This window comes from Mobula hypostoma, chromosome 17 (assembly GCF_963921235.1).
Source record: "Mobula hypostoma chromosome 17, sMobHyp1.1, whole genome shotgun sequence".
In the NCBI taxonomy this organism is placed as follows: Eukaryota; Metazoa; Chordata; class Chondrichthyes; order Myliobatiformes; family Myliobatidae; genus Mobula; species Mobula hypostoma.
In genome coordinates, this window is record NC_086113.1 from 9,308,715 (window position 1) to 9,334,553 (window position 25,839).

At 40.8% G+C, this 25,839-nt stretch overlaps 1 protein-coding gene and 1 long non-coding RNA gene across 5 annotated transcripts in view; one reads left to right on the top strand and one right to left on the bottom strand.

The window, feature by feature from the left end:
- LOC134357829 (uncharacterized) overlaps window positions 1-25,839 on the top strand; it is a 96,770-nt gene that overhangs the window by 12,814 nt on the left and 58,117 nt on the right. The gene's annotated exons all lie outside the window — the stretch shown is intronic.
- creb5b (cAMP responsive element binding protein 5b) overlaps window positions 1-25,839 on the bottom strand; it is a 371,769-nt gene that overhangs the window by 4,635 nt on the left and 341,295 nt on the right. For 2 of the 4 annotated variants that reach the window (XM_063069535.1, XM_063069537.1), the window contains one exon: window positions 15,892-21,537. In XM_063069535.1, coding sequence (XP_062925605.1) covers window positions 21,374-21,537 — 164 coding nt within the window. In that variant the 3' untranslated portion in view covers window positions 15,892-21,373. Of the gene's footprint in view, window positions 1-15,891; window positions 21,538-21,586; window positions 22,053-25,839 lie in introns of those variants that run through there. The other 2 variants (XR_010020734.1, XM_063069536.1) reach the window with 2 other exon arrangements.

Consider the following 25,839-nt stretch of genomic DNA (forward strand, 5'->3'; position numbering starts at 1 on the left):
CTCGTTGGAATTTAGAAAATTGAGGGGGGATCTGATTGAAACGTATAAAATCGTAAAGGGATTGGACAGGCTCGATGCAAGAAGATTGTTCCCGATGTTGGGGAAGTCCAGAACGAGGGGTCACAGTTTGAGGATAAAGGGGAAGCCTTTTAGGACGGAGATTAGGAAAAACTTCTTCACACAGAGAGTGGTGAATCTGTGGAATTCTCTGCCACAAGAAACTGTTGAGGCCAGTTCATTGGCTATATTTAAGAGGGAGTTAGATATGGCCCTTGTGGCTACGGGGATCAGGGGGTATGGAGGGAAGGCTGGTGCAGGGTTCTGAGTTGGATGATCAGCCATGATCATAATAAATGGCGGTGTAGGCTCGAAGGGCCGAATGGCCTACTCTTTCTATGTATGTTCTCTGTGCGTGCTTCCTCTGGGCGCTTTGATTTCCCCCCACTTTCCAAAGATGAATGAGTTAGGTTAGTAAGTTTTGCACCTACTCCAAATATCCAAATATCCAGACCTGCCTCTTGGTTTTTTGCACTACCTTACTTTCCATTTTTCTACTTTCTATAATTTATAATTTAAATTTTTAATATTTACTAATTTTTACTATTTTTAGTATTTAATATTTGTAATCCAGGGAGCGGGAAGCGCAGAATCAAATATCGCTGTGATGATTGTACGTTCTATTATCAATTGTTTGGCGACAATGAAGGATAAAGTATACTATGCTGGCGCCAGAAATATGGTAAAACCTGCAGGCTGCCCCCAGCACATCATTGACGCAAATGACGTATTTCACTGTATGCTTTAAACACAAAATGTTGAAGGAACTCAGCAGATCAGACAGTATCTATGGAGAGGAATAAGCAGTCAACATTTCGGGCTGAGACTCTTCATCAGGATTGGAAAGGAGGGGGGAAGAAGCTGGAATAAGAAGGTGGTGGGGGCGGTGAAGGGGAAGGGAGTACAAGCTTGCAAGTAATCACACAGTTGAGATTTGGAGGGCAGTAGAGACACCGGGAGCACTGAGAGAGGATCTCATTGAACTCCCATCGAAAAGATTTAAACTTCTTAAGGGTAGTCATAAGAAGCTAGGGATTTGCTGCTGCACTGGGAAGTCTCTTCGAGGTATGCCTACCCTGAAGAATCTCTTGTGTCTATGATCACTGTAGGTTTCGATGTATGTGTCAATGTAAAGCTAATCTTTAATGCAAATCTCACTATAATACCCCTTGCACGAACTTGCTGTGCCCCAGAGCACTTCACAGCCAATGAAACTCTTTTTGAAGAGCAGTCACATTTGTTCAATAGGGAACATATTTGAAGAAGATGTTTTCAATTGTTAGGTCTAAAATTGATCTTGTTCCTGACTCCCTTGTTGTTAGAGGAAAGGGAGTCGGGGAAGAGAATGGTTCCTATTGCCCTTTCAGCAGACCTTAACACAAGGTACAACTACTCGTGAGTGAGAGGAATAAAATAGGAAACACTTGTGTGGGAGTGAAGGACAATATTCCTTTTGTTGACTTGTCTAGACTGGATTTAAAATCTGTCTAAATCACAGCTTTGTAAGATCTTGTAGCATTCTTTGCATAAATTTACTAAGGAGATGACAGCAGACCTTCCAGGAAAAATGTTGACACATGAGAACTCGGCATAAAGCCAAACTACATTCACAGGATTACTGAGTGGCTTAAGTTTATAGCATAATCTTTGAATTTTTTAAAGTGGAAATTCATTCGTCAATTGTGTTTTCCTTAAAAATAGCATTATTTTCAGAATATTAAATGTCAAGATATTTAAGTATTGAGAAATGTTAAATTCCAGAACTTCAAAAATTTATATTTTAGTGCAAGAATTATATTTTAATATAAAAAGCTTTTCCAATCATCATTTAATTAATGATGTAACAAACAATAAAATCAATAGAGGGTTTAAGAGATCATGCTTGCCATGTGATGATCTAAAAATTGATGTAACTATTTATAAATGCATGAGTGTTATGGCAACAATTTGATGATTGGCAACAAGTTGGCTTGTCAGATTTATACCAGTTGGAATGGAATGATCAGCACTTGAGTAAAGTACTCTCAAAACATAAGAACATAAGAGATAGGAGCACAAGTCAGCCATCTGGCCCATCAAGCCTGTTCTACTATTTAATAAGATCATGGCAAACTGGCTCTGGTCTCAGCTTCACCTACTTGTATAACCCCCATAACCATTAATTCCCCTCCTATGCTCGACTCTCATGTGCAGCTCCAAGTAGCTGTTTGCATGTGACAGTGCCCACTCCCCGGTACGCCGCTTTGACTGGTGGGCTAAACCAGGTGAGGGTGGCCTGCAGACTCACACCCTGATGAGATAAGGACATGCGTGTCCTTGCATGTGAAGTCCGCTCTGGTGGACTGGGCAGCTGAGATCTACAGTGAGACCTAATGGCCAGGAAGGCATTACTGCAACACTATATGGAGAGCGAGGGGCATGAGAAGACACAGAAGATGTCTTGATCATCCTCTGCAACTAAGGAAGACCCCAGTTGGTGATGCTTGTTTGTACAAATGGACCCAGACTCCTGAGGTCAAGAGAATGGAACTGCCCCAGTGCAACAGCTTTTCCACTGTGAAAACTCTACCACACAGGTTTCCTCCAATCACCAGACATGATGGACAACCACTATTTTAGGAAAATATAAAGAAATACAATAGAATTTATGAAAAACTATACAAAAATTGTGCAAATAAGAAATAAATAACGCTGAGAACAAGAGTTGCCAAAGCTTTGGAAGTGAGTCTGTAGGTTGTGGAATCAGTTCGGAATTGTGATGAGTGAAGTTATCCGCGATGGTTCAGGAGCTTGTTGGTTGTAGCGTAGTGACTGTTCCTGAACCTGGTGGCGTGGGAGCTAAGGCACTTGTATCCCCCACCTGATGGCAGCTGCAAGAAGAGGGCACGGCCTGCATCCTTGATGATGGATGTTGCTTTCCTGTGGCAGCACTTCATGCTAATGTGCTCAATGGTAGTTTTCAATGAGATGGCCCTCGTTTTTCCAAATTCCAGCGAATGCAGGACCAGAGGCATCAAATGCTCCTCGTACTTTAATCCTTTCATTCCTGGGATCTTTCTTATTAACTTCATCTTGTCTTACTCCAATGCCAGCACATCCTTCCTTAGATATTGGTCCCAAAATGGCTCACAATACTCCGAATGCATGCTATCCAATGTCTTCTAAAGCTTCAGCATGGCATCCTTGCTTTTATATTCTAGTCCTTTCAAAATGAGTGCTAACATTGCATTTGCCTTCCTTACCACTGAATCAACCTGCAAGTTAACTTTTAGGGAATTCTTCCCTGAAGCCTGCAGTACTCATCTTATCTCCTGAGATCAGTTTTAGGAATGATATATAAAATCTCTCCAATTTTTTTAAAGTCAGTAGATGTTCACATATTTTGGAATAATGCAGCTGAAAACAGAGTGAGTGGCAAAGACATGGAGAGACCTGACAGCTGACAGGCTGATAATATTTGAGCAGGGAGTGGCTGATATTGTATAGGTGTCATATTATTATTAAATCTTCTTCGCTGCATGTCGGCACATCCGCCTGCCCCCATACTGACAAGTTTCACATCGGAAGCCGATGCTTTAAGCATGTCAGATTTTGACAGGCTGGCTTATCTGTCTGGTGGGGAGCCCTCTGGCAAAGCGCAGGAGTGGAGCTAACCCAAGTCGGTGGTGAAGCGGGGTCTCTGGTCTCGGCAGATCTTTGTGGGAGGGGGTTCTGTTAGAATTGTGGAGGAGCAACGCCTCATGTTCTGTCAGACCTGACCGCATATATACTTACTGTAATTTGTGGTCTTATTATTATGTACTGCTGCTGCATGGCGGGGTGGTATGGTAGCACAGTGGTCAGTTGTTGCTTTATTACAGGCGACCTGGGTTCAGTTCCTGCCGCTGCCTATAAGGAGTTTGCATGCTCTCCCCATGACCACATGGGTTTCCTCCACGTGCTCTGGTTTCCTCCCACAGTCCAGTACCTGTTGGTAGGTTATTTGGTCATTGTAAATTATCCCGTGATTAGTCTAGGATTAAATCGGAGGTTTGCTGGATGGCAAGGCTCAGAGGGCTGGAAGGGCCCGTTCCATGCTGTATCTTAATAAATAAATAACAAATTTCACGACATATCCCGGTGATACTTAAACTTGATTCTGAACATCGATTTCTCTAGCTTCCTGTAATTACTCCCTCCTCCCCTTTCTCCCTTTCCCATTCTCACTCTCATCTCACCACTTCTTTTCTCTCCACCTGCCCATCACTTCTCTCTGGTGCCCCCTCTTCCTTCCTTCTCTCCATGGTCCACTGTCCTCTCCTATCAGATTCCTCCTTCTTTAGCTCTTTACCTTTCCCAGCTATCACCTTCCAGCTTCTCTCTTCATCTCCCCCTTCTCAACACAACCACCTTCCCCCTCACTGATCACTAACCAGCTTGTATTCCTTCCCCTCCTTTACTTTACATTATTGTCGCCAAACAATTGATACTAGAATGTACAATCATCACAGCAATATTTGATTCCGTGCTTCCCGCTCCCTGGAGTACAAATCGATAGTAAATATTAAAAATTTAAATTATAAATCATAAATACAAAATAGAAAAGGTAGTGCAAAAAAACTCAGAGGCAGGTCCGCATATTTGAAGGGTACGGACCAGATCCAGGTCAGGATCCGTTCAGCAGTCTTATCACAGTTGGAAAGAAGCTGTTCCCAAATCTGGCTGTATGAGACTTCAAGCTCCTGAACCTTCTCCCGGAGGGAAGAGGGACGAAAAGTGTGTTGGCTGGGTGGGTCGTGTCCTTGATTATCCTGACAGCACTGCTCTGACAGTGTGCGGTGTAAAGTGAGTCCAAGGATGGAAGATTGGTTTGTGTGATGTGCTGCGCCGTGTTCATGATCTTCTGCAGCTTCTTCCGGTCTTGGACAGGACAACTTCCAAACCAGGTTGTGATGCACCCTAGAAGAATGCTTTCTACGGTGCATCAATAAAAATTAGTGAGGGTTTTAGGGAACAGGCCTGCCACCTTATTTTGGCTTCTGCCCCCTTCCTTTGCAGCCCTGATGAAGGATCTTGGCCTGAAAGGTTGACTGTTTATTCCCCTCCATAAATACAGTCAGACCTGCTGAGTTCCTCCAGCAGTTTGTGTGTGTTGCTCTGGATTTCCAGCAGCAGGGAATCTTTTGTGCTGGGGATCTGTGAGGAAGGCTTGTGTATTCTGTAGGAAGAGTTGAGAGCTTGAGAGACTGGACAGTGCAGCAGAAAGCAAGACCAGCAAAGGAAGAGCTATTAAAATGGGGCAGTGCAGTAGCACGATGGTCAGTGTAACACTGTCACAGCACCATTGACCCAGGCTCAATCCCATTGCTGTCTGTAAGGAGTTAGTATGTTCTCCCCATCACCTCATGGGTTTCCTCTGGGTGCTCCATCTTCCTCCCAAAGTCATATGGATTGGTCAGATGTGTGCAATTGGGTAGTGCAGGTTCACTGGGCCAGAAGAACCCATTACTGTGCTGTAAACAAAAGCCAAACAGTCTGTGAAACCATAGAAACCATAGAAACTACAGCACAGAAACAGGCCTTTTGGCCCTTCTTGGCTGTGCCGAACCATTTTCTGCCTAGTCCCACTGACCTGCACACGGACCATATCCCTCCATACACCTCCCATCCATGTATCTGTCCAATTTATTCTTAAATGTTAAAAAAGAACCCACATTTACCACCTCGTCTGGCAGCTCATTCCATACTCCCACCACTCTCTGTGTGAAGAAGCCCCCCGCTAATGTTCCCTTTAAACTTCTCCCCCCTCACCCTAAACCCATGTCCTCTGGTTTTTTTCTCCCCTTGCCTCAGTGGAAAAAGCCTGCTTGCATTCACTCTATCTATACCCATCATAATTTTATATACCTCTATCAAATCTCTCCTCATTCTTCTACGCTCCAGGGAATAAAGTCCTAACCTATTCAACCTTTCTCTGTAACTGAGTTTCTCAAGTCCTGGCAACATCCTTGTAAACCTTCTCTGCACTCTTTCAACCTTATTTATATCCTTCCTGTAATTTGGTGACCAAAACTGAACACAATACTCCAGATTCGGCCTCACCAATGCCTTATACAACCTCATCATAACATTCCAGCTCTTATACTCAATGCTTTGATTAATAAAGGCCAATGTACTAAAAGCTCTCTTTACGACCCTATCTACCTGTGACGACACTTTTAGGGAATTTTGTATCTGTATTCCCAGATCCCTCTGTTCCACTGCACTCCTCAGTGCCTTACCATTAACCCTGTATGTTTTACGTTGGTTTGTCCTTCCAACGTGCAATATCTCACACTTGTCAGTATTAAACTCCATCTGCCATTTTTTAGCCCATTTTTCCAGCTGGTCCAAGTCCCTCTGCAGGCTCTGAAAACCTTCCTCACTGTCTACTACACCTCCAATCTTTGTATCATCAGCAAACTTGCTGATGATCCAATTTACCACATTATCATCCAGATCATTGATATAGATGACAAATAACAATGGACCCAGCACTGATCCCTGTGGCACACCACTAGTCACAGGCCTCCACTCAGAGAAGCAATTCTCTACTACCACTCTTTGGCTTCTTCCATTGAGCCAATGTCTAATCCAATTTACCACCTCTCCATGTATACCTAGCGACTGAATTTTCCTAACTGTGGCAAAACTTGAAATTCTTTTCAGATCAAATTCAAATGTTTCAGAGTATAGATACTACAAGCATGATGTAGTATCTGGCAGCACGATAGTATCACAGTCCTAGTGATCAGTGATTAGTGTTCAATTTCCACCACTGTCTGTAAGGAGTTTTTAATTTCTCCCTATGACTGCATGGGCTTCCTTTGGGTGCTCTGGTTTCCTCCCACACTCCAAAGATGTATGGGTTGGGATTAGTGAGCTGTGGGCATGATATGCCAATGCCAGAAGCTGCAGTGCGGAATGGCCCTTTCCACGCCGCTGAGCCATCCCCTGATTTAATCCTAGTCACGGGACAATCTACAATGGCCCACAGACCTTCCAACCAGACATGAGAAAATCTGCAGATGCTGGAAATGCAAGCTACACACACAAAATGCTGGTGGAACTCAGCAGACCAGGCAGCATCTATGGAAAAGAATAGACAGTCGATATTTTGGGCCGAGACCCTTCTCCAGTCTCTTTTCCATAGATGCTGCCTGGCCAGCTGAGTTCCTCCAGCACTTTGTGTTTGTAACCTACCAACCGGGCTGGCTGGTGGTGTAGTGGCATCAGCCCTGGACTTCAAGGCAGATGGTCGTGAGTTCAAACCCAGCTGGGTCCCAACCTGGGCAGCAATAGTATCTGCGTGGAAGAAAGGCCTGGCAATCTACTCCCGTATCTTGCCGTGAGAACCCTATGGGCCCTATGGTCTATGAGGTCACAAAGAGCTGGAATTGACTTATCGACCGAACAACAAAACCCACCAACCAGTATGTCTTTGAACTGTGGGAGGAAGCTGAGGGAAACCCACATTATCACGGGGAGAACGTACAAACTTGTTACGGGGAATTGAACCCAGGTCACCTGTATTATAAAGCATTGTGCTAACCTCTAAGCTACCGTGACGCCGTGGAAATAATTCCAGGCTTCCCAGCACAACCCTCAATGATTTGTTTTGACACAAACAATGCATTTCACTGTATGTTTTGATGTACATGTGACAAATAAAGGTAATTGTTATTGAATCCAACTCTAGCCATAGCTTAGCAGTAGGGCTTCATGTCTCCAGCCGACGCATCCCTCCTGCCTCCCATCTACCCCTTTCCCTATTCTCTGCAAGTCTCCTATCACAGCTCTGCATTGTACAACGAGATTATGGAAATCTAAATTCTGTTTCTTTTCTCCGATATTGCCAGAGTCAGATTTGGGGAAAATAAACCTCCCAGTGGCTAAGCTGTCCACTGAAACATTAAGGTGTTGTTTCACCCTGGAGGAATATTAGATTCGTATTGAAATATTTACAATACCGTTCAGTGGTGTATGGGGTGTCCAGGAAGGGGTAGCACCTCTGGTGAAGGGGCTTGTCATATCAGCTCACTCACCTCCTGGTCTCACCGGACACTCAGCTCTCACCTGTGCCTCGAAGTAGCTGTTTGCATGTGACAGCGGCCACACCCTAATACACCGTTTCGACAGGCGGGCTAAACCAGCTGAGGTTAGCCAGCAGCTTCGTACTCCGGTGAGAAGGGACACGCCTGTCCTAGCATGTGAAGCTAGCTCCAGCAGATTGGGCGGAAGAGATCAAAAGGCCAGGAAGGCAGCTACGTAACGCTTCATGGAGAGCGAAGGGTGTGACAAGGCACAAAAGAAGTCATGGTCATCCACTACAACCAAGGAAGACTATCATTAGATACGATGGACAGCCATCAATACCTCTCAGTTGAGGGCAGAAGAAGTTGTTCCAAATGACATTTGGCACCATGAATCAGTCTTTGTATTTTCACAACCTGGGTAATTGATTACTTTTCAAATCGGCTCCCGTTTGTTCATCTGTTACTAATCACGAAAGCAGATCTAACTTCAGCCCTTACCCCAGGCAAATCAGACCTCATCTTCCTCTGGTACCATTTTCCCAGAATGAGATGCACATTTCAGAATCATACACTACTCCTCAGGCCCTTCGGCACATTAAGTCTGCACTGACCATCAAAGTTCAAAGTAAATTTATTATTGAAGTACATGTATGTCACCATATACTATCCTGAGATTCATTTTCTTGCCGGCATTTACAGTAAATACAAAGAAACACAATAGAATCAATGACAAAATGCAAATAAGATGGAGAACCAATGTGCAAAAGACAACAAAATTCGTAGATACAAAAATAAAAATAATAACAAATAAATAAGGTGAAGGGTCCTTGAGAGTGAGTCAATAGATTATGGGAACAGTTCGGTGTTGGGGTGAATGAAGTCGAGTGATGTTATCTTCCTGGGGTCAGAACTTGGATGGCTGAAGGATAATAATTGTTTCTAAGCCTGGTGGTGTGGGTCCTGAGGCTTCTGTACCTTTTTCCTGATGGCAGCCAGTGACAAGAGGATGGTGGCCATCCTTGATGATGGATGCTGCTTTTCTGTGACCTATTTAGAGTACATCAATCCAGTTTTCTTCCCCCAGCATTCTAATCAACTCCCGCAGATTCTGGCCCCATCCGCACACTGGGAGTTGGGGGGGGGGGTGCAGGTGGAATTTAAAGCTGCTAAGTAGCCTACCAATCTGCAAGTATTCAGGATGTGGGGAGAAATTGGGGGAAAGACAGGCAGGATCTGACATAGTCATGGGGAGAACATGCAAATTCCAAATACAGTCAGAGCTGGAGGTCGGAATCGAAACCAGCTCTCCTTGGATGCAAGGTAGTAGAACTGCCCACTGTGCCACCTCTTCTCGCTGAGACGATGAAGGGATTGAGTCTGTCTTCGAAGTCTGAGACAGAAAAATCTAAGCCGACAATGTGATTGGGCCAGTCTCTTGGAAAAAGACAGAAGATCACCACCCCCAGCTGTTAGTAAGTGAGGAGCAGAGGAGTTCCCCCCGCCACCCCGCCATTTATACTTACTAGTAATTTACAATTAAAACATTGCGGCAGGGATGAAGCTCTTGTCTCTTTCTGCCATTTTCATTTCACATATCGTGCAGTTGCTCTCTGTATTTTTCCAAGTGTACCAGCACTCATTTGATTTTTCTTTATTATCAACAAAGCTTGCTTGAATCTTACTGCCTCTGGTCCAGGTTATGAACCATATGTCCTGATCAAAGCTGAATTAGCTTCCGTATATGTTCCAAAATAAACCCCAGAAAAAACACTCAGTGGCCACTTTATTATGTACAGCTGCTTGTTATTGCAAATATCTAATCAGCCAATCATATGGCAGCAACTCAATGCATAAAAGCATGCAGACATGATCAAGAGGTTCAGTTGTTGTTCGGACCAAACATCAGAATGGGGAAGAATGTGATCTAAGTGACTTTGACTTTGGAATGATTGTTGGTGCCAGATGGGGTGGTTTGAATATCCTCAGAAACTGCTGATCTTCTGGAATTTTCACACAACAGTCTCTAGTATTTACAGAGAATGGTGTGAAAAACAAAAAAAAAAAATCCAGTGAGCAGCAGCTCTGTGGGTAAAAATGCCTTATTAATGAGAGAGGTCAGAGGAGAATGGCCAGACTGGTTCAAGCTAACAGGAATGCAACAGTAACTGAAATAACCATGTGTTACAACAGTGCAGAAAAGCATCTCTGATTGCACAATATGTCGAACCTTGAAGTGGATAGGCTACAACAGCCAAAGACCAGACTGGGTTTCACTCTTGTACCCGATAAAGTGTCCACTAATTGTATATCAAGCAGAAAAAGTACCTCAATCTACCTCATTATGATATTTCACTTTATTGTTTTATTGTTTCACTTTCTCTGTAGTTTTTACACTTTCTTCTACATTCTGTTATTGTTTACCTTGTTCTACCTCAATGTAGTGTGTAATGGTTTCAAAGTTCAAAGTAAATTTATTAACAAATTACATGTGTGGCATCATATACAACCTTGAGAGATATCTTCTTGTTGGCATACTCATTAAATCTATAAGATAGTAACCATAACGGGATCAATGAAAGATCAACCAGAGCACAGAAAACAACAAACTGTGCAAATGCAAATATAAATTAAATAGCAATATATATTATGAGATAATGAGAAAGAGTCCTTAAAGTGAGATCATGAGTTGTGAGAACACATCAATGGATGGGCAAGTGAGTGTAGTTATCCCCTTTTGTTCCATGACTCTTAAAGTATCACTTGCAATCTGAAGTAACAAATACATTCCACAGAATCCTAATTGCTTATAGTTCAGATCTGAAAGGATAATTGTTTCTGCAACCCTGTGTCACCTGACATGCTGAGTTTTGCCAGCATTTTCTTTTTTTCTCTGTTACAAATTTACCTTGTATAAATCATAGTCATTGGTATTCAGCTGAAAGGCAAGAACTGCACATTGAGTCATTGGTAATGAGTGTTCAGCTGCCAGGATAAGAAGGAAAGCCACGTCAACTGGCAGAGAGTAATGATGCACTCCTTAAAGATGAGAGATTCTGTAAATGCCAGAAATCCAGAGCACTGTGTGCTATGTCGTATGATGTCGGCAATCATGGTCTTTCCATGACCATGATTGTTCTTGGCAAATTTTTCTACAGAGGTGGTTTGCCATTGTCTTCTTCTGGGCAGTGTCTTTACAGGATGGGTGGCCCCAGCTATTATCAATACTCTTTAGGTAGAATAATAACCGTAATAGAATCAATGAAGGTATACTAACTTGGGCATTCAACTAGTGTGCAGAAGACAAACTGTGCCAACACAAATAGAAATAATAATAATAAATATAGAGAACAGGAGATGAAGAGTCCTTGAAAGTGATGTTCAGTGAAGTTGCCATCATTGGTTCAAGAGCCTGATGGTTGAGGGGTAACAACTGTTCCTGAACCTGGTGGTGTGAGTCCTGAGACTCCTGTACTACCTTCCTGATGGCAGCAGTGAGTAGAGAACATGACCTAGGTGGCGGAGGTCCCGAATGAGGGATATTGCTTTCCTGTGACACTTCATGTAGATCCTATCACAAATAAGAAAAAATCTGCAGACACTGGAAATCCCAGCATCAGAAGTCCTGCTGAAGGGTTTTGGCCCAAAATGTCAACTGTACTCTTTTCCTAGATGCTGCTTGGCCTGCTGAGTTCCTCCAGCATTTAGTGTGTGTGTTGCACTTCATGTAGAGATGTGCTCAATGGTGGGAAGGGCTTTACCCGTGATGGATCCACTACCTTACTACTTGATCTGTATGCAAGTCAAGCTTTTCACTGTATCTCAGTACTTATGACAATAATAAACCAACACCAGCAGTAAAAACAAAACGATGCCACAATTACTACCTAAACCACAGTGAGATAGTGTGAATTGAAATAATGTGGGCAAATTCCACCCCTGCATCAACTTACTGCTGAGATCATCACTCGTTCTGACAATTCCAACATTTTCCTGGCCAGACACTCACTTCCCAGTCTTCCTTATGACAATCTTTCAGGTTGTGCTGTTTACATCCAACTTGTACTGTCTATAATGAGTCATCAACATGTTTATCACCCTGGCATGGTTTCTGGTGCATTCGGCTTCATTCTAAAATTATCATCATTATTTCAGAATCCTTCTGCTGCTTCACCCTTTTATCAAGTACTGAAATTTTACAGCACAGTCACTTTACAGCACCAGCAATCACCGAATGCGGTTCGATTCCCGCCACTGCCCGTAAAGAGTTAGAGTACCCACACAGTCATGGAGTCAACATACTAAGTACTCTGGTTTCCTCCCACATTTGAGAGATGTACAGTTAGGGCGGAGTAAGTTGCGGGCATGCTGTGTTGACGGCAGAACTGTGGTGACATTTATGGGCTGCCCACAGCACAACCTTCGCTGATTTGAGTTAGTACAAATGGCAACTTTCACTGTATCACACACAGAAGCTGGAGGAACTCAGCAAGTCAGGCAGCATCTATGGAGTTTCACTGTATGTCTTGATGTACATGGGACAAATTAAAATTATTTAAAAAAATCTTTAAATCTTTCGATGCTGTTATGACAATGGGTCCAGTACCCAATGGCTGTGGGGCCTCACCATGTCACTCTGTTTGGGTGGTGTTGTTAATAGGATGCAAAATCCAGGGCAAATTTTCTCTTATCAGTTGTCTTCAGGGACAAGGTCTAGAACACTGTAATCTGCCAGGAAAGGAAATATTTCTCATTTCTATCCAAACTGAGGGATACATAGCCATGCATAATAGTGTACCTCAACTCTACTGACTTCTGCCAGCATTTCAAAACCAACCAAGATAAAAACACCCAAAAGCAAGTCTCCACAATAGTAAGGAAAGAATAAATAGTTGACCCCGGTCATTGGGACTGTTGTTAAGCAAAAATAATCATTCTGAATTAGGTACTTATTGTAATATCTGCATTGCCATAGTGCTTTATTAATTATATTGCAGTGGAGTTTAATATTTTTACAAATGCTTATCTAATTGGATAAGAAAGAAAAGTAAAAATGTAAAATAGTTCAACAGATTTAATATAATTATTCACTTGCAACAATGAATATTCTCATGAGGCATAAGCTTAAAATACAATACAAAGAAAAAAACCATAAGTGCTGAAAAACAAGTATTTACAAGTATGTACCAAATATTTACTCCTTGTACCAAGGAAAGTGGTGAACAAAATCTCCAGAAAATTACAGGATGAAAGCTGTCCACACCATGATATGAACGAGTACCAAAACCTTAGAAAGAGAGGATGCAATTTGTTGGCATGGACAAGATGTCTGTGGTGATGATGTTTGTTGGAGCATTTGAATAAAAATAATGGGATATTTTAACAAAGTGGAAATGGCCTCGGCCACACATGAGCTATAATTCGAAAACTTACTCCCGCAGGGTCAAAAGTAGAGACCCGTCTCAATGACGTGCAGAGAGATTAAACATTATTTCAGACATGGATGTGAAACAGGAGGGCACAGTTACTACTGTGACTCTTAGTATATTCAGATGCATCAACAGAACTGAGAGAAAATGGATTTTAGTGAATTTCACCACATAGCAAAGTTGGAAACATAGGGTGGTCCACCTCTGATAATGCTTTTTAAAAGCCATTTAAACAAGAAAAAAAATAAAAGATTATGATACATTTCGTCAAACTTTCTAGTAATAACCATTATGATCAGGCATCAAAATCTGTCATTTCAACAGAGGTGATCATTATCAAACTCTCTTTAAGGCAACACAGAAGGATTTGTAGGTATGCTTCAGGAAAGTCTCCTGGCAAACAAACTGTTTGGTGAAACGTCTATGTTTCCTAAAGTGCCCACATGCCTCTAATAACATTTCTAATTTTTCATAGGCAAATAAAATACATCCACCTCTAGAAATTGATACATTTTTGTCAAGCTTTCTAGTAATAACCATTCCAAGGAAGCATTATGGAAAGCCGATTATGATTGTTCAACACAAAAAATACCCTTTTTAATTCAAACATATTTATCAAGCATAATTGCTTTCATAGTGCTAGTTTCCAAAATAAAAGAACCGTTAAGTTTCCATTTGAGAATGTAGAAACCGGAAAACTATGTCATTTGCTTTTCCAACATCACACTTGGTGCAAAATCAGTTTTGGAATGGAAACCGATCTGTTTATCATTGATCCAAATTCTTTTGAAAACAAAATGGACATTCCTTCTCTCAAAAAGTTAACAAGATATCATGTGATAGTTTTCTGATAAGTATCAGTTAAAAAAGCAAAAACATTTCATTAGATTTTCCCTGGAATGTTGACCACTTTAGAAACTCAGCACCTTTTATAAGCAATATCTAACTAAAATCTGACTACCATGAGTATTATTTATTTGGTCCTCAATAGTGAATGACACAGTCCAAAATTTGAAGTCCATGGCTTATTTTTCATAAACTGAATATTATGACTAAAACTAGCATTGAGTTCACTCATCAGAAATAAAGATGCTAAGACTCCCAACAAATCAGAGGTAGAAGTCCGAATTGATATTTGGGACATAACCTTTCTACTGGACATTAATCAAAGCCCAGATATAAGTTTTTGAGATTTATATAGAATGATTTGGAATATAAATCTGTAGGGAATCAGTTCATGTTAGCCAATAGCTGATCTATAAAGCAGAATGTGGTTTTTGTGGTTTTGCAGTATATTTAAATTCAGGTAGCTAAGTAATGGATTTATTCAATGCTGCTCTACATTGCTACCAAATCAAATTTATAACTAAAGCAATCCCTTGCATCACTGGATTAAATTTTGTTCCTGGTGCTGTTATCTGAATACACATGTTTGTCCATACCTTCCAAATTTAAAGTTTGCGGCCATGCTTCATTTTAGAAATGTAGCCTTCAAACAAAGCATTTGCCAGCAACAAAAGTGCACAAATTCCCTCCAATTTTTGGTTCAATCTTCTAAACGTATAAACATAATTTCAAGGGGGAAATAAAAAGCCTTGTGGCCCTCTGTATTAGGCATTTATGCATGAAGTGATGTGTCAGGATTAATTTGTGTTGTTGCAATAACAGACTAAAAGATAGATGGAACGGGAATTAAATGGGAATCATTAATGTAAACAATGTTTCTGTAGCGGGGATTTGCATTAGACAGTCTCATTTATCTGACTGCTGTGCAAGCTATATTCTGTATTTGAGTGCAACCAGCATCAGGTAGGTTGTCAGCACAGCTAAAGTCCAACATGTCAATCAGAGGATCTTTTTTTTCGCGATACAGTGCATAACAGGCCCTTCCAGCCCAATAAGCTGCATTGCCCAGCAACCTACTGATTTAAACCCTAGCCTGATCACAGGACAATTTACAATGACCAATTAACCTACTCTTTGGTACGTCTTTGGAATGTGGGAGGAATCCGGAGCACCCAGAGAAAACCCACACAGTCACGGGGAGGACGTACAAACTCCTTACAGATGGCGTCGGAATTGAAATCCAAACTCAGACACCTCGACCTGTAATAGTGTCGCGCTGACCGCAACGCTACCGTGGCACCCCAAAATTTGAAAGATGATGGGCCCACTATTCATCCCTACACATGAAAATAACAAGATCATAAATCTTATAGAGCAAAAGCAGAATACAAAGTGCAGAAATACAATGCATGTTAGAATGATCCTTCTCTCAGCTTAATGCGTAAAAGGATTCATTGAATAACATCAAACACCTCTTCCCCCCCCCCCTTAGATTTAAACCAGTTACAGATTCAGAACAAATGTCACATATAACATTTAGAATGATGGAACGCAGCAAATCTGGACTGAAGAGGGCATCAGACAAATTATTACACATTCTACACACACAAAATACGGGAGGACCTCAGCAGGTCAGGCAGCATCTATGGGTATGAATAAAAAGTCAAGTCTTGGCCTGAAATGTCGACTGTTTATTCATTTCCATAGATGCTGCCTCACCTGCTGAGTTCCTCCAGCATTTTGGGTGTGTTGCTCTGAATTTGCAGCATCTGCAGAATCTCGTGTTTTTTTTTGTTACACGTGCTTAATTTTTAGAAGAAATAATACAATAGAAAAAAAGTTCAACTCTGTAAAGTGCTGTTCAACACACAGTTTCTCTTTGAATCCTTTTTGTTTTACACTGGTAAGGTTTTTATAACTGGAATACCAACCCTTCAGGCAGTCTTAGTAAAAGCAAGAAGATGTTGTTATATTTCAATCTATATTATGAATAACGTTTCCACATTTGAAGATAATATGATTCAAAGAGCAAATGTATTTAGGTGAAATCTAATTAATGCAGCTTTGATATTTAGTGAGAAGATGTTACCAATATTGAAAGCAATTCAATAGTCAAAGTCACATTCAGTGGAGCCATTTATACAATACTGTAGGTTTCTACTGAACATGATTTTGTGATGTTTGTTGTGTTTTGATCAACCAGAGATTTTTACAATTATGTTAGAGCAGGGCTTCTCACCCTGGGGTCCAGGGATCTCTTGGTTAATGGTATGAGTCCATGGCATAAAAAAGGTTGGGAACCCTTGTATTGGAGGATGGTTAATATTGTCTGTGTATGTCCTTAATCTCTTATATTTCACAATTAGTGTTTTGCTCTTTTTTTTGTAACTTATAGTATTTTTTTCTCTTGCACAGTACTGCAGCCACAGAACATCAGATTTCATAACATGTCTTCAGTGATAATAAACCCAATCATGTTTAGAACATTTTTTATTCAGAGCGAACATGTGCTTTGTGGCATTGATCACATATGTTTCATTGCATTACTTAAGAGGTGGCTAACTTAAAGGATTTGCAATTACGTTCACTGACCCTGTCTGCTATGTTGAACTGTGTTTAGCAAAGATTTCTAAAGTGCTATTTGCTGAATATGGCTGAAAATATATATGAGAAGATGAACTCTCTAACTGCCAATTGACTGATCCATGAAAACTCTGAGCTTTGACCAAAAATACTTATGATTGACAGCATGCTAATACTTGTGCCTTTCTATTCACAAATGTATTGGGGCCATTTTAAAACAGGTACAAACCATACCAAGTTATTCCAAGAAATTTACCCAAATTTCCTCTTTAAGACATCTGGGGTAGGCACCTAAAACTGTGCTTAAGACCAGTTTAAAAATGTAAAATATGGGTGTAACATATTAAAAGTCTTAAGTAATTTGATTTTATAAACCATATAAGTTCTTCCACGAAAATTATCAACTCTCTTTTAGATATTCAGGGTAGATACCTAAAACTGTGCATAAGACCAGTTTAAAATATGTAAATTATAGGTGTAACACATTTTAAAGGACTTCTTGAGTTATTAGGTTTTACAGAGTGTACAAGCTCTGTATTCTTTGGTGGCCATGGACCCTGTAGCACTGCCTCCGACATTAGAGCTGCAAACAGTTCTTGCCAGAGTTGATTCTCAGTGTTGTGCAGAGGAAAGAGTCGACAGGACAAATTACCTCTGCTCATTCCACTCATTCTTACCAAATAACAATTTGCTCCGGGTGGGGAGAGTAGGGCAACTTTTTAGATTCAGAGTTTGCACAAATATTGCTAAACACCCTCTCTTGGGCCATAAAAGGACACATTTCTTTTGAAAGCCTTTATACAGGTATTTGACACTCCCTTATAAAGATACCTCAAATAGTCTGGTGTTAAATGCTGTGAATTTCCCTCTACTTTGGAGAAAAAAATGCAGTTTATACACAGGGCATTTAATTCAATTCATCAAAATAGCACAGGAATAGGCCCTTGGGCCTGCAATCCAATTAAATTAGTATCAAATAGACAGTCTAACTAATCCTCTCTGTTAACAGACAGTGTCTATATCTTTCCATTTCCCTCACATTCATGTGCCCATCTAAACGTCTCTTAAAAGTCTCGAATGTATCTGTCTCTACCATCACTCTAGGCAGTGCATTCCAGTCACCCACCACTCTCTGTGTAAATAAAATTTGCCCCTCATATCTCCTTTGAAGTTACCCCCTCTCGCCGTAAAATCATGCCCCCTGGTATTAGACATTTCAACCCTGAGAAATGTCAAAAGAGCATTTTACATTTTGAAGGGTGTAATAGTGAGACATCAGCCACGTTAAACTCCCATGCATTAGTTACTATTGTTTGATTATGTACTTTATCATTTACTTAATGTGACACCTGAGTTAGTTCAGCTCTGGGATATGGAGGTTTGATTACTTTTTGTCAACTGGTCAATGAATGTGATATTGTCAGCACGTATACAGTGGGCACGTATTTCACTTGAGTGTGATTATTGGTTGTGATAATTTTAAAATACTACTTCTCCGATGATAAGAAATCTAATTTTCAGCAATTAAGGACAGCCTGGTCTCTAACTAGAAGTACTGATTCACAGTTTCTTTGCAAAATTTGTTAGTAACATTATTTTCTTTTTAAAATAAATCTGATCAAACGTGCTTTCCAGTGCTTTAGAGCTTCAAACATTTTCATGATAGTCCTCACCCTTTCTCCTAAAGGTTGCATTATGTCTGGGTTGAGATCACTTCTACCGATTCCAGTCCCAAAGGGTTTGCTGTTAGGTTTAGCTTGATTCACTCCATGTGACAGATGGTATTAAATGACCAGTTCTGTGCATGTATGGAGCTTTTATCCTCCCCATAGGAAATGGCTGGGAATTTGCATTGAGGGCTGATGCAAGTCTTCAGCATTGCATTCCCAATTCCTTTGTCAAAACGTGGACATTCTATTCCAGTCTCTGGTTAATATTAAATTTATACTCAAATATTTATTTGAAAAAAAAATGGAGATTTGCAACTTGATTGTAATTAGCAAGAAAATCAGAACTGACATGGAAAAGGATTAACTGTCCTGGCGGAGATTTTTTGGAGAAGTGAGAAAACTATAATTTTCCATGTGTATATGTTGGGCTCAGCATTCCCTTCAAAGTGGAAAGATGCAGGCCTATTCCATGGGGCAAATTAAGCATCTCCTCCTTGTGTGAGTAGAGGAGGTGAGCAGTTAACTGAAACTGTCCCACTTCATGTCTCCTTCCCTCTGCCAGTCAATTTTCACACTGCTAATCAGGGTAATGGTGAACTTGGTATTTAATTGGTCAGCATTCAAATAGTTAGGTTAGTTAATATCCAGGAACGATTTTAGTGATGGGTGTGTAGTACAGGCAGATACATTAGGGGCATTAAGGAACTCTTAGATAGGCACATAGATGCTAGAAAATGCAAGGCTATGGAGGAGGGAAGGGTTATATTGATCTTAAAGTAGGTTAAAAGGTCAGCGCAACATCGTGAGCCAAAGGGCCTGTACTGAGCTGTAATGTTCTATATTCTAAAATTCTCTGACTGTGAAATTTGGGCAAGTAAACACAATTCCATTCCCTACTGTTCAACTTCGCCTGCCCTCTCCAAAATAAAACCTACCTTCATGGCTGGATATTTTCAGCTTATGGCATCTGCAAGAGGTGCAAATTAGGAAATGATTGGCCTGCGTTCTGGTGCTGTAGGCTTTCAATTTCCTCAGCAGTACTCTCCCCAAGTGTAGCTCCTTCTCAAGGCAATCATTTCGTAAGTGCACCTTTCTACACATCTGACATGGTACAATTAGTCTACACTTTGAACAGTATCCAAATTAGTCTTTATATTAACTGCATGCTCGAGTCTAGGCACTGGGAATTATGTCAGACAACAGATGGGAACAGTCTCAATAATAATAATAATAGGTTTTAAGGCAAATGTAAAGTCAGTACTCTAAGAGTAATCTATTGGCCTTTGATCATAATTAAACATGGAATCAAAACTGTACAGATCATTCACTTATATAGTTTTTTTTAATACAGTTATTGTTTCTTACTGAATTTGGTTTAATGCTCAAAACTTTAAAAAAAAAGTGTCATCCTTTAGTCCAATCTGTAATGTTTTGGTTTGAAAACATCACTACTCTTCCCATTTGATCCTTTAGAGCAGGGGTTCCCAACCTTTTTTTATGCCATGGACCTCAACCATTAACTGAGGGTCTACAGACCCTAGGTTGGGAAACTTTGCTTTAGATAGATTTTGGGATCTTTGCATCTTAATGTGGATTATAACCAAATGACTTCATGTATAGTTCTCAAGTTTACAAGAACATCAAGAATGCTTTGTGACCATGGCTACACTTCCCCCTCACTTGAACACAGGATTAGTTAAAGCCATACTTTAAGTGAGAATTTTTGCTTTTTGCACAAATGGAACAGAACTGTTGTAGACAAGAGATTCTGTAGCTGCTGGAGATCCTGAGCAACACACACAAAATGCTGAAGGAACTCAACATGTCCGGCAAATGTATAAACAGAAGAAAGGTCTGGCCTGAAACATTGACTGCCTATTTATTTCCATTGACGCTGCCTGACCTGCTGATTTCCTCCAGCATCTTGTGTGGGACTATTGCACCTTGCATGAATGACAGTCACTATCATTGCATTGCCAATAGGAAGTACTGTAACTGCACACAGTAGTGGGATGCTTCTGTCATTCCTGTTAATCTTAAGAGCTGATGCTGAAGTATATGGCAAAATAACCAAATGGAGAAAGTGGTGAATGCAAAACAGATTCTTAAGATGTGCAGATAATAAAAATTACGATTCGTATTCAATTGATCATATTGCCAAGTAGGGAAGACTAAGTGATATAATGTTTCTAATATTGAAATGCATTTTCCATATATTCTTACTCAATTAGTGACTCAATCTCAATTCATAAAATTTGATTTTCAGTGCAAATGAACATTATTTTTTAGAGACTGCATTATGGGCTGTATCTATAGCATAGACTGGAGGCTTCTGTTCAGTGATGACATTGTTAGATACCTTAATCCAGTTGTTAATTGGCAGGTTGGTTAGATACCTAGAACTTGCCACTGATAATAAGTAGAGAGACTATATACACAGTAATAAAATTCAAAAAGTTCAAAAATTCTTAGTAGAATCTTCAAATTGGTACCAGCAAGTTATGAGAAAGCATTAAAGCATTCCCAAGCTATCAGCGTTTTTAATTGCATATTTCCCTTTTTTCATTACTAAAGTAAAAAAAATTAGCATTTTGATAACTATTAAAATGAATAGCAAGAGTCTTTTTTTTCCCCTAAAGTGTATTTAATTCCTGGATTATGTTGATCTTTCCAAAGTCCTGAATGGAGTGTCAATTTTTCGGTCTTCTGCCGCCGCACCCCCGACAAAAGGCAGTACTTAGAGGATAGGATTCCGATCTGTTCTCTGATTCCCGAGCTGGGTGAGTGTGGAGCTGCCTACAACCTCACTGACGGCAGTCGAAGTGCTAATTGAATTGTGCTGGATAACTTGCTGTTGAGAACAAGCAGGGATAGGGCTTCTGGGTGGACTGTTCTCAGGACCTAGGGAACAATATCACACAATCAGAATTAATACTAGCTGTGATTCAAATGGCACTTAGTAAAATACTTTGTGCAGTCTGTGCACGTCGGATGTTATTTAAAACACCATCATAATATGCAGCATTTGACCATGTTCTACCCAATATTACACAATACTGTGCTATGATGCAACTGAATTTCACCTAGCCCATTCTCTCTTCTTGCTGCTGCGTGGGTAGGAGGTACTGGAGCCTTTGGTCCCTCACCACCAGGTTCAAGAACAGTTATTACCCTTCAAGCATCACGCTCCTGAACCAGTGTGGATACCTTCACTGGCCTCAATATTGAACTGATTCCACAACCTATGGACTCATTTTCAAGTACTCTATAACTTCATGTTCTCAGTATTATTTATTTGTTTGTTTTTTTGTACTTGCACAGTCTGTCTTCTTTTGCACAATGGTTGTTTGTCAGTCTTTATTTGTGTGTAGTTTTTCCATTGCTTCTATTGTATTTCTTTGTTCTACTGTGAATGCCTGCAAGAAAATGAATTTCAGGGTAGTATATGGTGACATATATGTACTTTGATCATAAATTCACTTTGAATTTTAATTTATACAACCATTGCTTCAAGTGTATGAACAGAGGGGAAACGAAAACCTGAAACAGAAATTCCTAGAAATGTTTGTTGTAAGAGTTACTTTATCATTTCCTCATTTGAAAGTTTATTTTGTATGTTTAAACCAACTGAACTGTTTGAAAGACTTTTATATCTCTCTTGCCTCTAATGCTTTCTCTTTTGAATGAAATTAAGATTGGTACTACCTGAAAATTTAGGTGAAATTCCTGCCCCCACCCACACCATCCACCACATTTTCGAAATTGGCATTTGCTTCATCAGGACTACATTGTGTAGCTTCTCCAAAAGGGTTTCATGTTGCCTAGAACTTTTAGAGTCTAAGCGCCACCAATATTTGAATTGGGAAGTTGTAAATCCTGCCTATGAAGGACCAGCAAGCGTGGGCACAACATCAAACATACTGAAACGACAGGAATTCTGCAGATGCTGGAAATTCAAGCAACACACATAAAAGTTGCTGGTGAATGCAGCAGGCCAGGCAGCATCTCTAGGAAGAGGTACAGTTGACGTTTCAGGCCGAGACCCTGAAACAGGACTGCACCTCTTCCTAGAGATGCTGCCTGGCCTACTGCGTTCACCAGCAACTTTTATGTGTGTTGATCAAATATACTGAAACTGAACACTGGTCTGTCCAGAATTAACACCCCAAGACATTCCAAGTGGGATCATTATTAAAATATGTTAATTAATGTGGGGGTAGAAGGGTGGGTTGGCAAGTTTGCAGACGACACAAAGGTTGGTGGTGTTGTAGATAGTGTAGAGGATTGTCAAAGATTGCAGAGAGACATTGATAGGTTGCAGGAGTGGGCTGAGAAGTGGCAGATGGAGTTCAACCCGGAGAAGTGTGAGGTGGTACACTTTGGAAGGACAGACTCCAAGGCAGAGTACAAAGTAAATGGCAGGATACTTGGTAGTGTGGAAGAGCAGAGTGATCTCGGGGTACATGTCCACAGATCCCTGAAAGTTGCCTCTCAGGTGGATAGGGTAGTTAAGAAAGCTTGTGGGGTGTTAGCTTTCATAAGTCGAGGGATGGAGTTTAAGAGTCGCGATGTAATGATGCAGCTCTATAAAACTCTGGTTAGGCCACACTTGGAGTACTGTGTCCAGTTCTGGTCGCCTCACTATAGGAAGGATGTGGAAGCATTGGAAAGGGTACAGAGGAGATTTACCAGGATGCTGCCTGGTTCAGAAAGTATGCATTATGATCAGAGATTAAGGGAGCTAGGGCTTTACTCTTTGGAGAGAAGGAGGATGAGAGGAGACACGATAGAGGTGTACAAGATAATAAGAGGAATAGATAGAGTGGATAGCCAGCGCCTCTTCCCCAGGGCACCACTGCTCAATACAAGAGGACATGGCTTTAAGGTAAGGGGTGGGAAGTTCAAGGGGGATATTAGAGGAAGGTTTTTTACTCAGAGAGTGGTTGGTGCGTGGAATGCTCTGCCTGAGTCAGTGGTGGAGGCAGATACACCAGTGAAGTTTAAGAGACTACTAGACAGGTATATGGAGGAATTTAAGATGGGGGCTTATATGGGAGGCAGGGTTTGAGGGTCGGCACAACATTGTGGGCCAAAGGGCTTGTACTGTGCTGTACTATTCTATGTTTTATGTTCTATATTCTCAACAGTTCTCCTGCAGTTACCAGACAGAAGGAACAGAATGTGTCTCTCAGACAAGCATTCATGATAAATGCTTTGCTGGTTACATTGCTCAGTAATTATTGTTTCTCCTGTCATAGAACTATCCAAGTCTAGGTTCAGGGAATCAATGAACAGCTTACGGAGGCCAACCTGCACATCTTTGCATTGTGTAGGAGACCTGCAGTCACTGGGAGAATGTGCAAATTCCACACCGAACATGTCTGCAGTCAGGATTGACACTGGCTCACTGCAGCTCTGAGGCAGCAGATCTATTATGTGTCCCCTATGATCTGTTCCAGACCTAAAGGAAAGGCCATTTAAATCTTGGATGGAATTGGTAGTATTTAGTAAGATTGTCCCAATCTGCAAATAGAACTCTCCAGGGCCTTTAATCTTTGATAGGTTACATGATGAAGGTTGAGTGCATATAATCTGGGCAGCTTCTTCAGATATGTGGACTGAATGGTATTCCATAGGTACTGTATTTAGATCTAGGGCAGAGGTTCCCAACCTGGGGAACACAGACCACTTGGTTAATGGTAGGGCCCATGGCATTTTAAAAAAAAGTTCGGGAACCCCTGATCTTGGACTATGTTTGGTCTGGGTAAAAGTACTATGCTGTTGTTGTAACCTCAATTTTTCTTGCAGGTTGTGGTGTCTGCCTGGCCTGTTGAGAAAGTGCCTATGTATATTTGGATCGTGTGGGCACGTGGCCAAGTGGTTAAGGCATTGGTCTAGTGACCTGAAGGTCGTGAGTTCGAGCTCCAGCCAAGGCAATGTGTTGTGTCCTTGAGCAAGGCACTTAATCATGCAGTGCTCTGCGACGACACCGGTGCCAAGCTGTATGGGTCCTAATGCCCTTCCCTTGGACAACATTGGTGTCGTGGAGAGGGGAGACTTGCAGCATGGGCAACTGCTGGTCTTCCATACAATCTTGCCCAAACCTGCGCCCTGGAAAGTGAAGACTTTCCAGCCGCAGATCCATGGTCTCGCAAGACTAACGGATGCCTTTATATTTGGATCCGAGTTGGGGGAAAGAACATTCCCTGATGTTAATTCTTTAGTTTGAATTATGCTCCAGGGTCAAGAAGACTAAAGGTTTTTTTTTCCAGCACCTTATCATGGTCTTTTCTGGAGCTAGAAAATCCTATCCTAGATTTTGAGAAGCAAGTTGAATAACATTTATAGAGACTTAGTTTACTTTCCTTTTTAATTCCACGCATATGTACTAAAATCTCAGGATTTGTAGAATTTATCAAAAAACTGTACATTATAAAAATTACTGCCATCTTAAAATCTGACATGTTAGCAAAATTAAAGTGGTTTATGGTGTGAAATTGATCATTCTCATGAATCTTAGTTTTTATTTAATTATTCATGGCATATGGACATTTTTACAAGGCCGGCATCACCTACCCATTTCTCATTGTCCCTGGGCTGATGAAAGAGCTAAGTATCAACTGGACTGGCAGATCTACAGTCACATCTATTCAAAGCAGGTCAATAAAGTAAATGACCTTCCCTGAAGGACATTAGTGAACCAGCTAGGTTTATTATGACACTGTGCTAAATTCCTATCCAAAATGGAATTTAAAATATAGTGTCAGTAGTAGTAATGATAGTTTTGAAATATTTTAATAGTTAAAATATTTTTGGAAGGTGAATTTTATTTTATTTTTATTTTTTGTGTGAAGTTAATTTGATACTGGTGATCTATTTTCTGAATTCTAATTGTTTCCACCCACCCCTGAATCAATGGAACAAGTTCTCAGTCTGCCAGTTACTAAAATTAATATTTATTTTCTCTGTCTTGAGTGGGCCCTGTAATATATTATATAAAAGCTCTTTTGCCTGCTTCTTCCATCCTAATGAGCCCATGCCGTCCAATTGTACCCATGTGATCAATTAACCTCCTAAATTGCACATCTTTGGAATGTGGGAGGAAACCAGAGCACCCACAGGAAACCCATGCAGTCACGGGGTGAATGTACAAACTCCTTACAGACAGAGGTGGAAATTGAACTTGGGTCTCTCGTGTTGTAA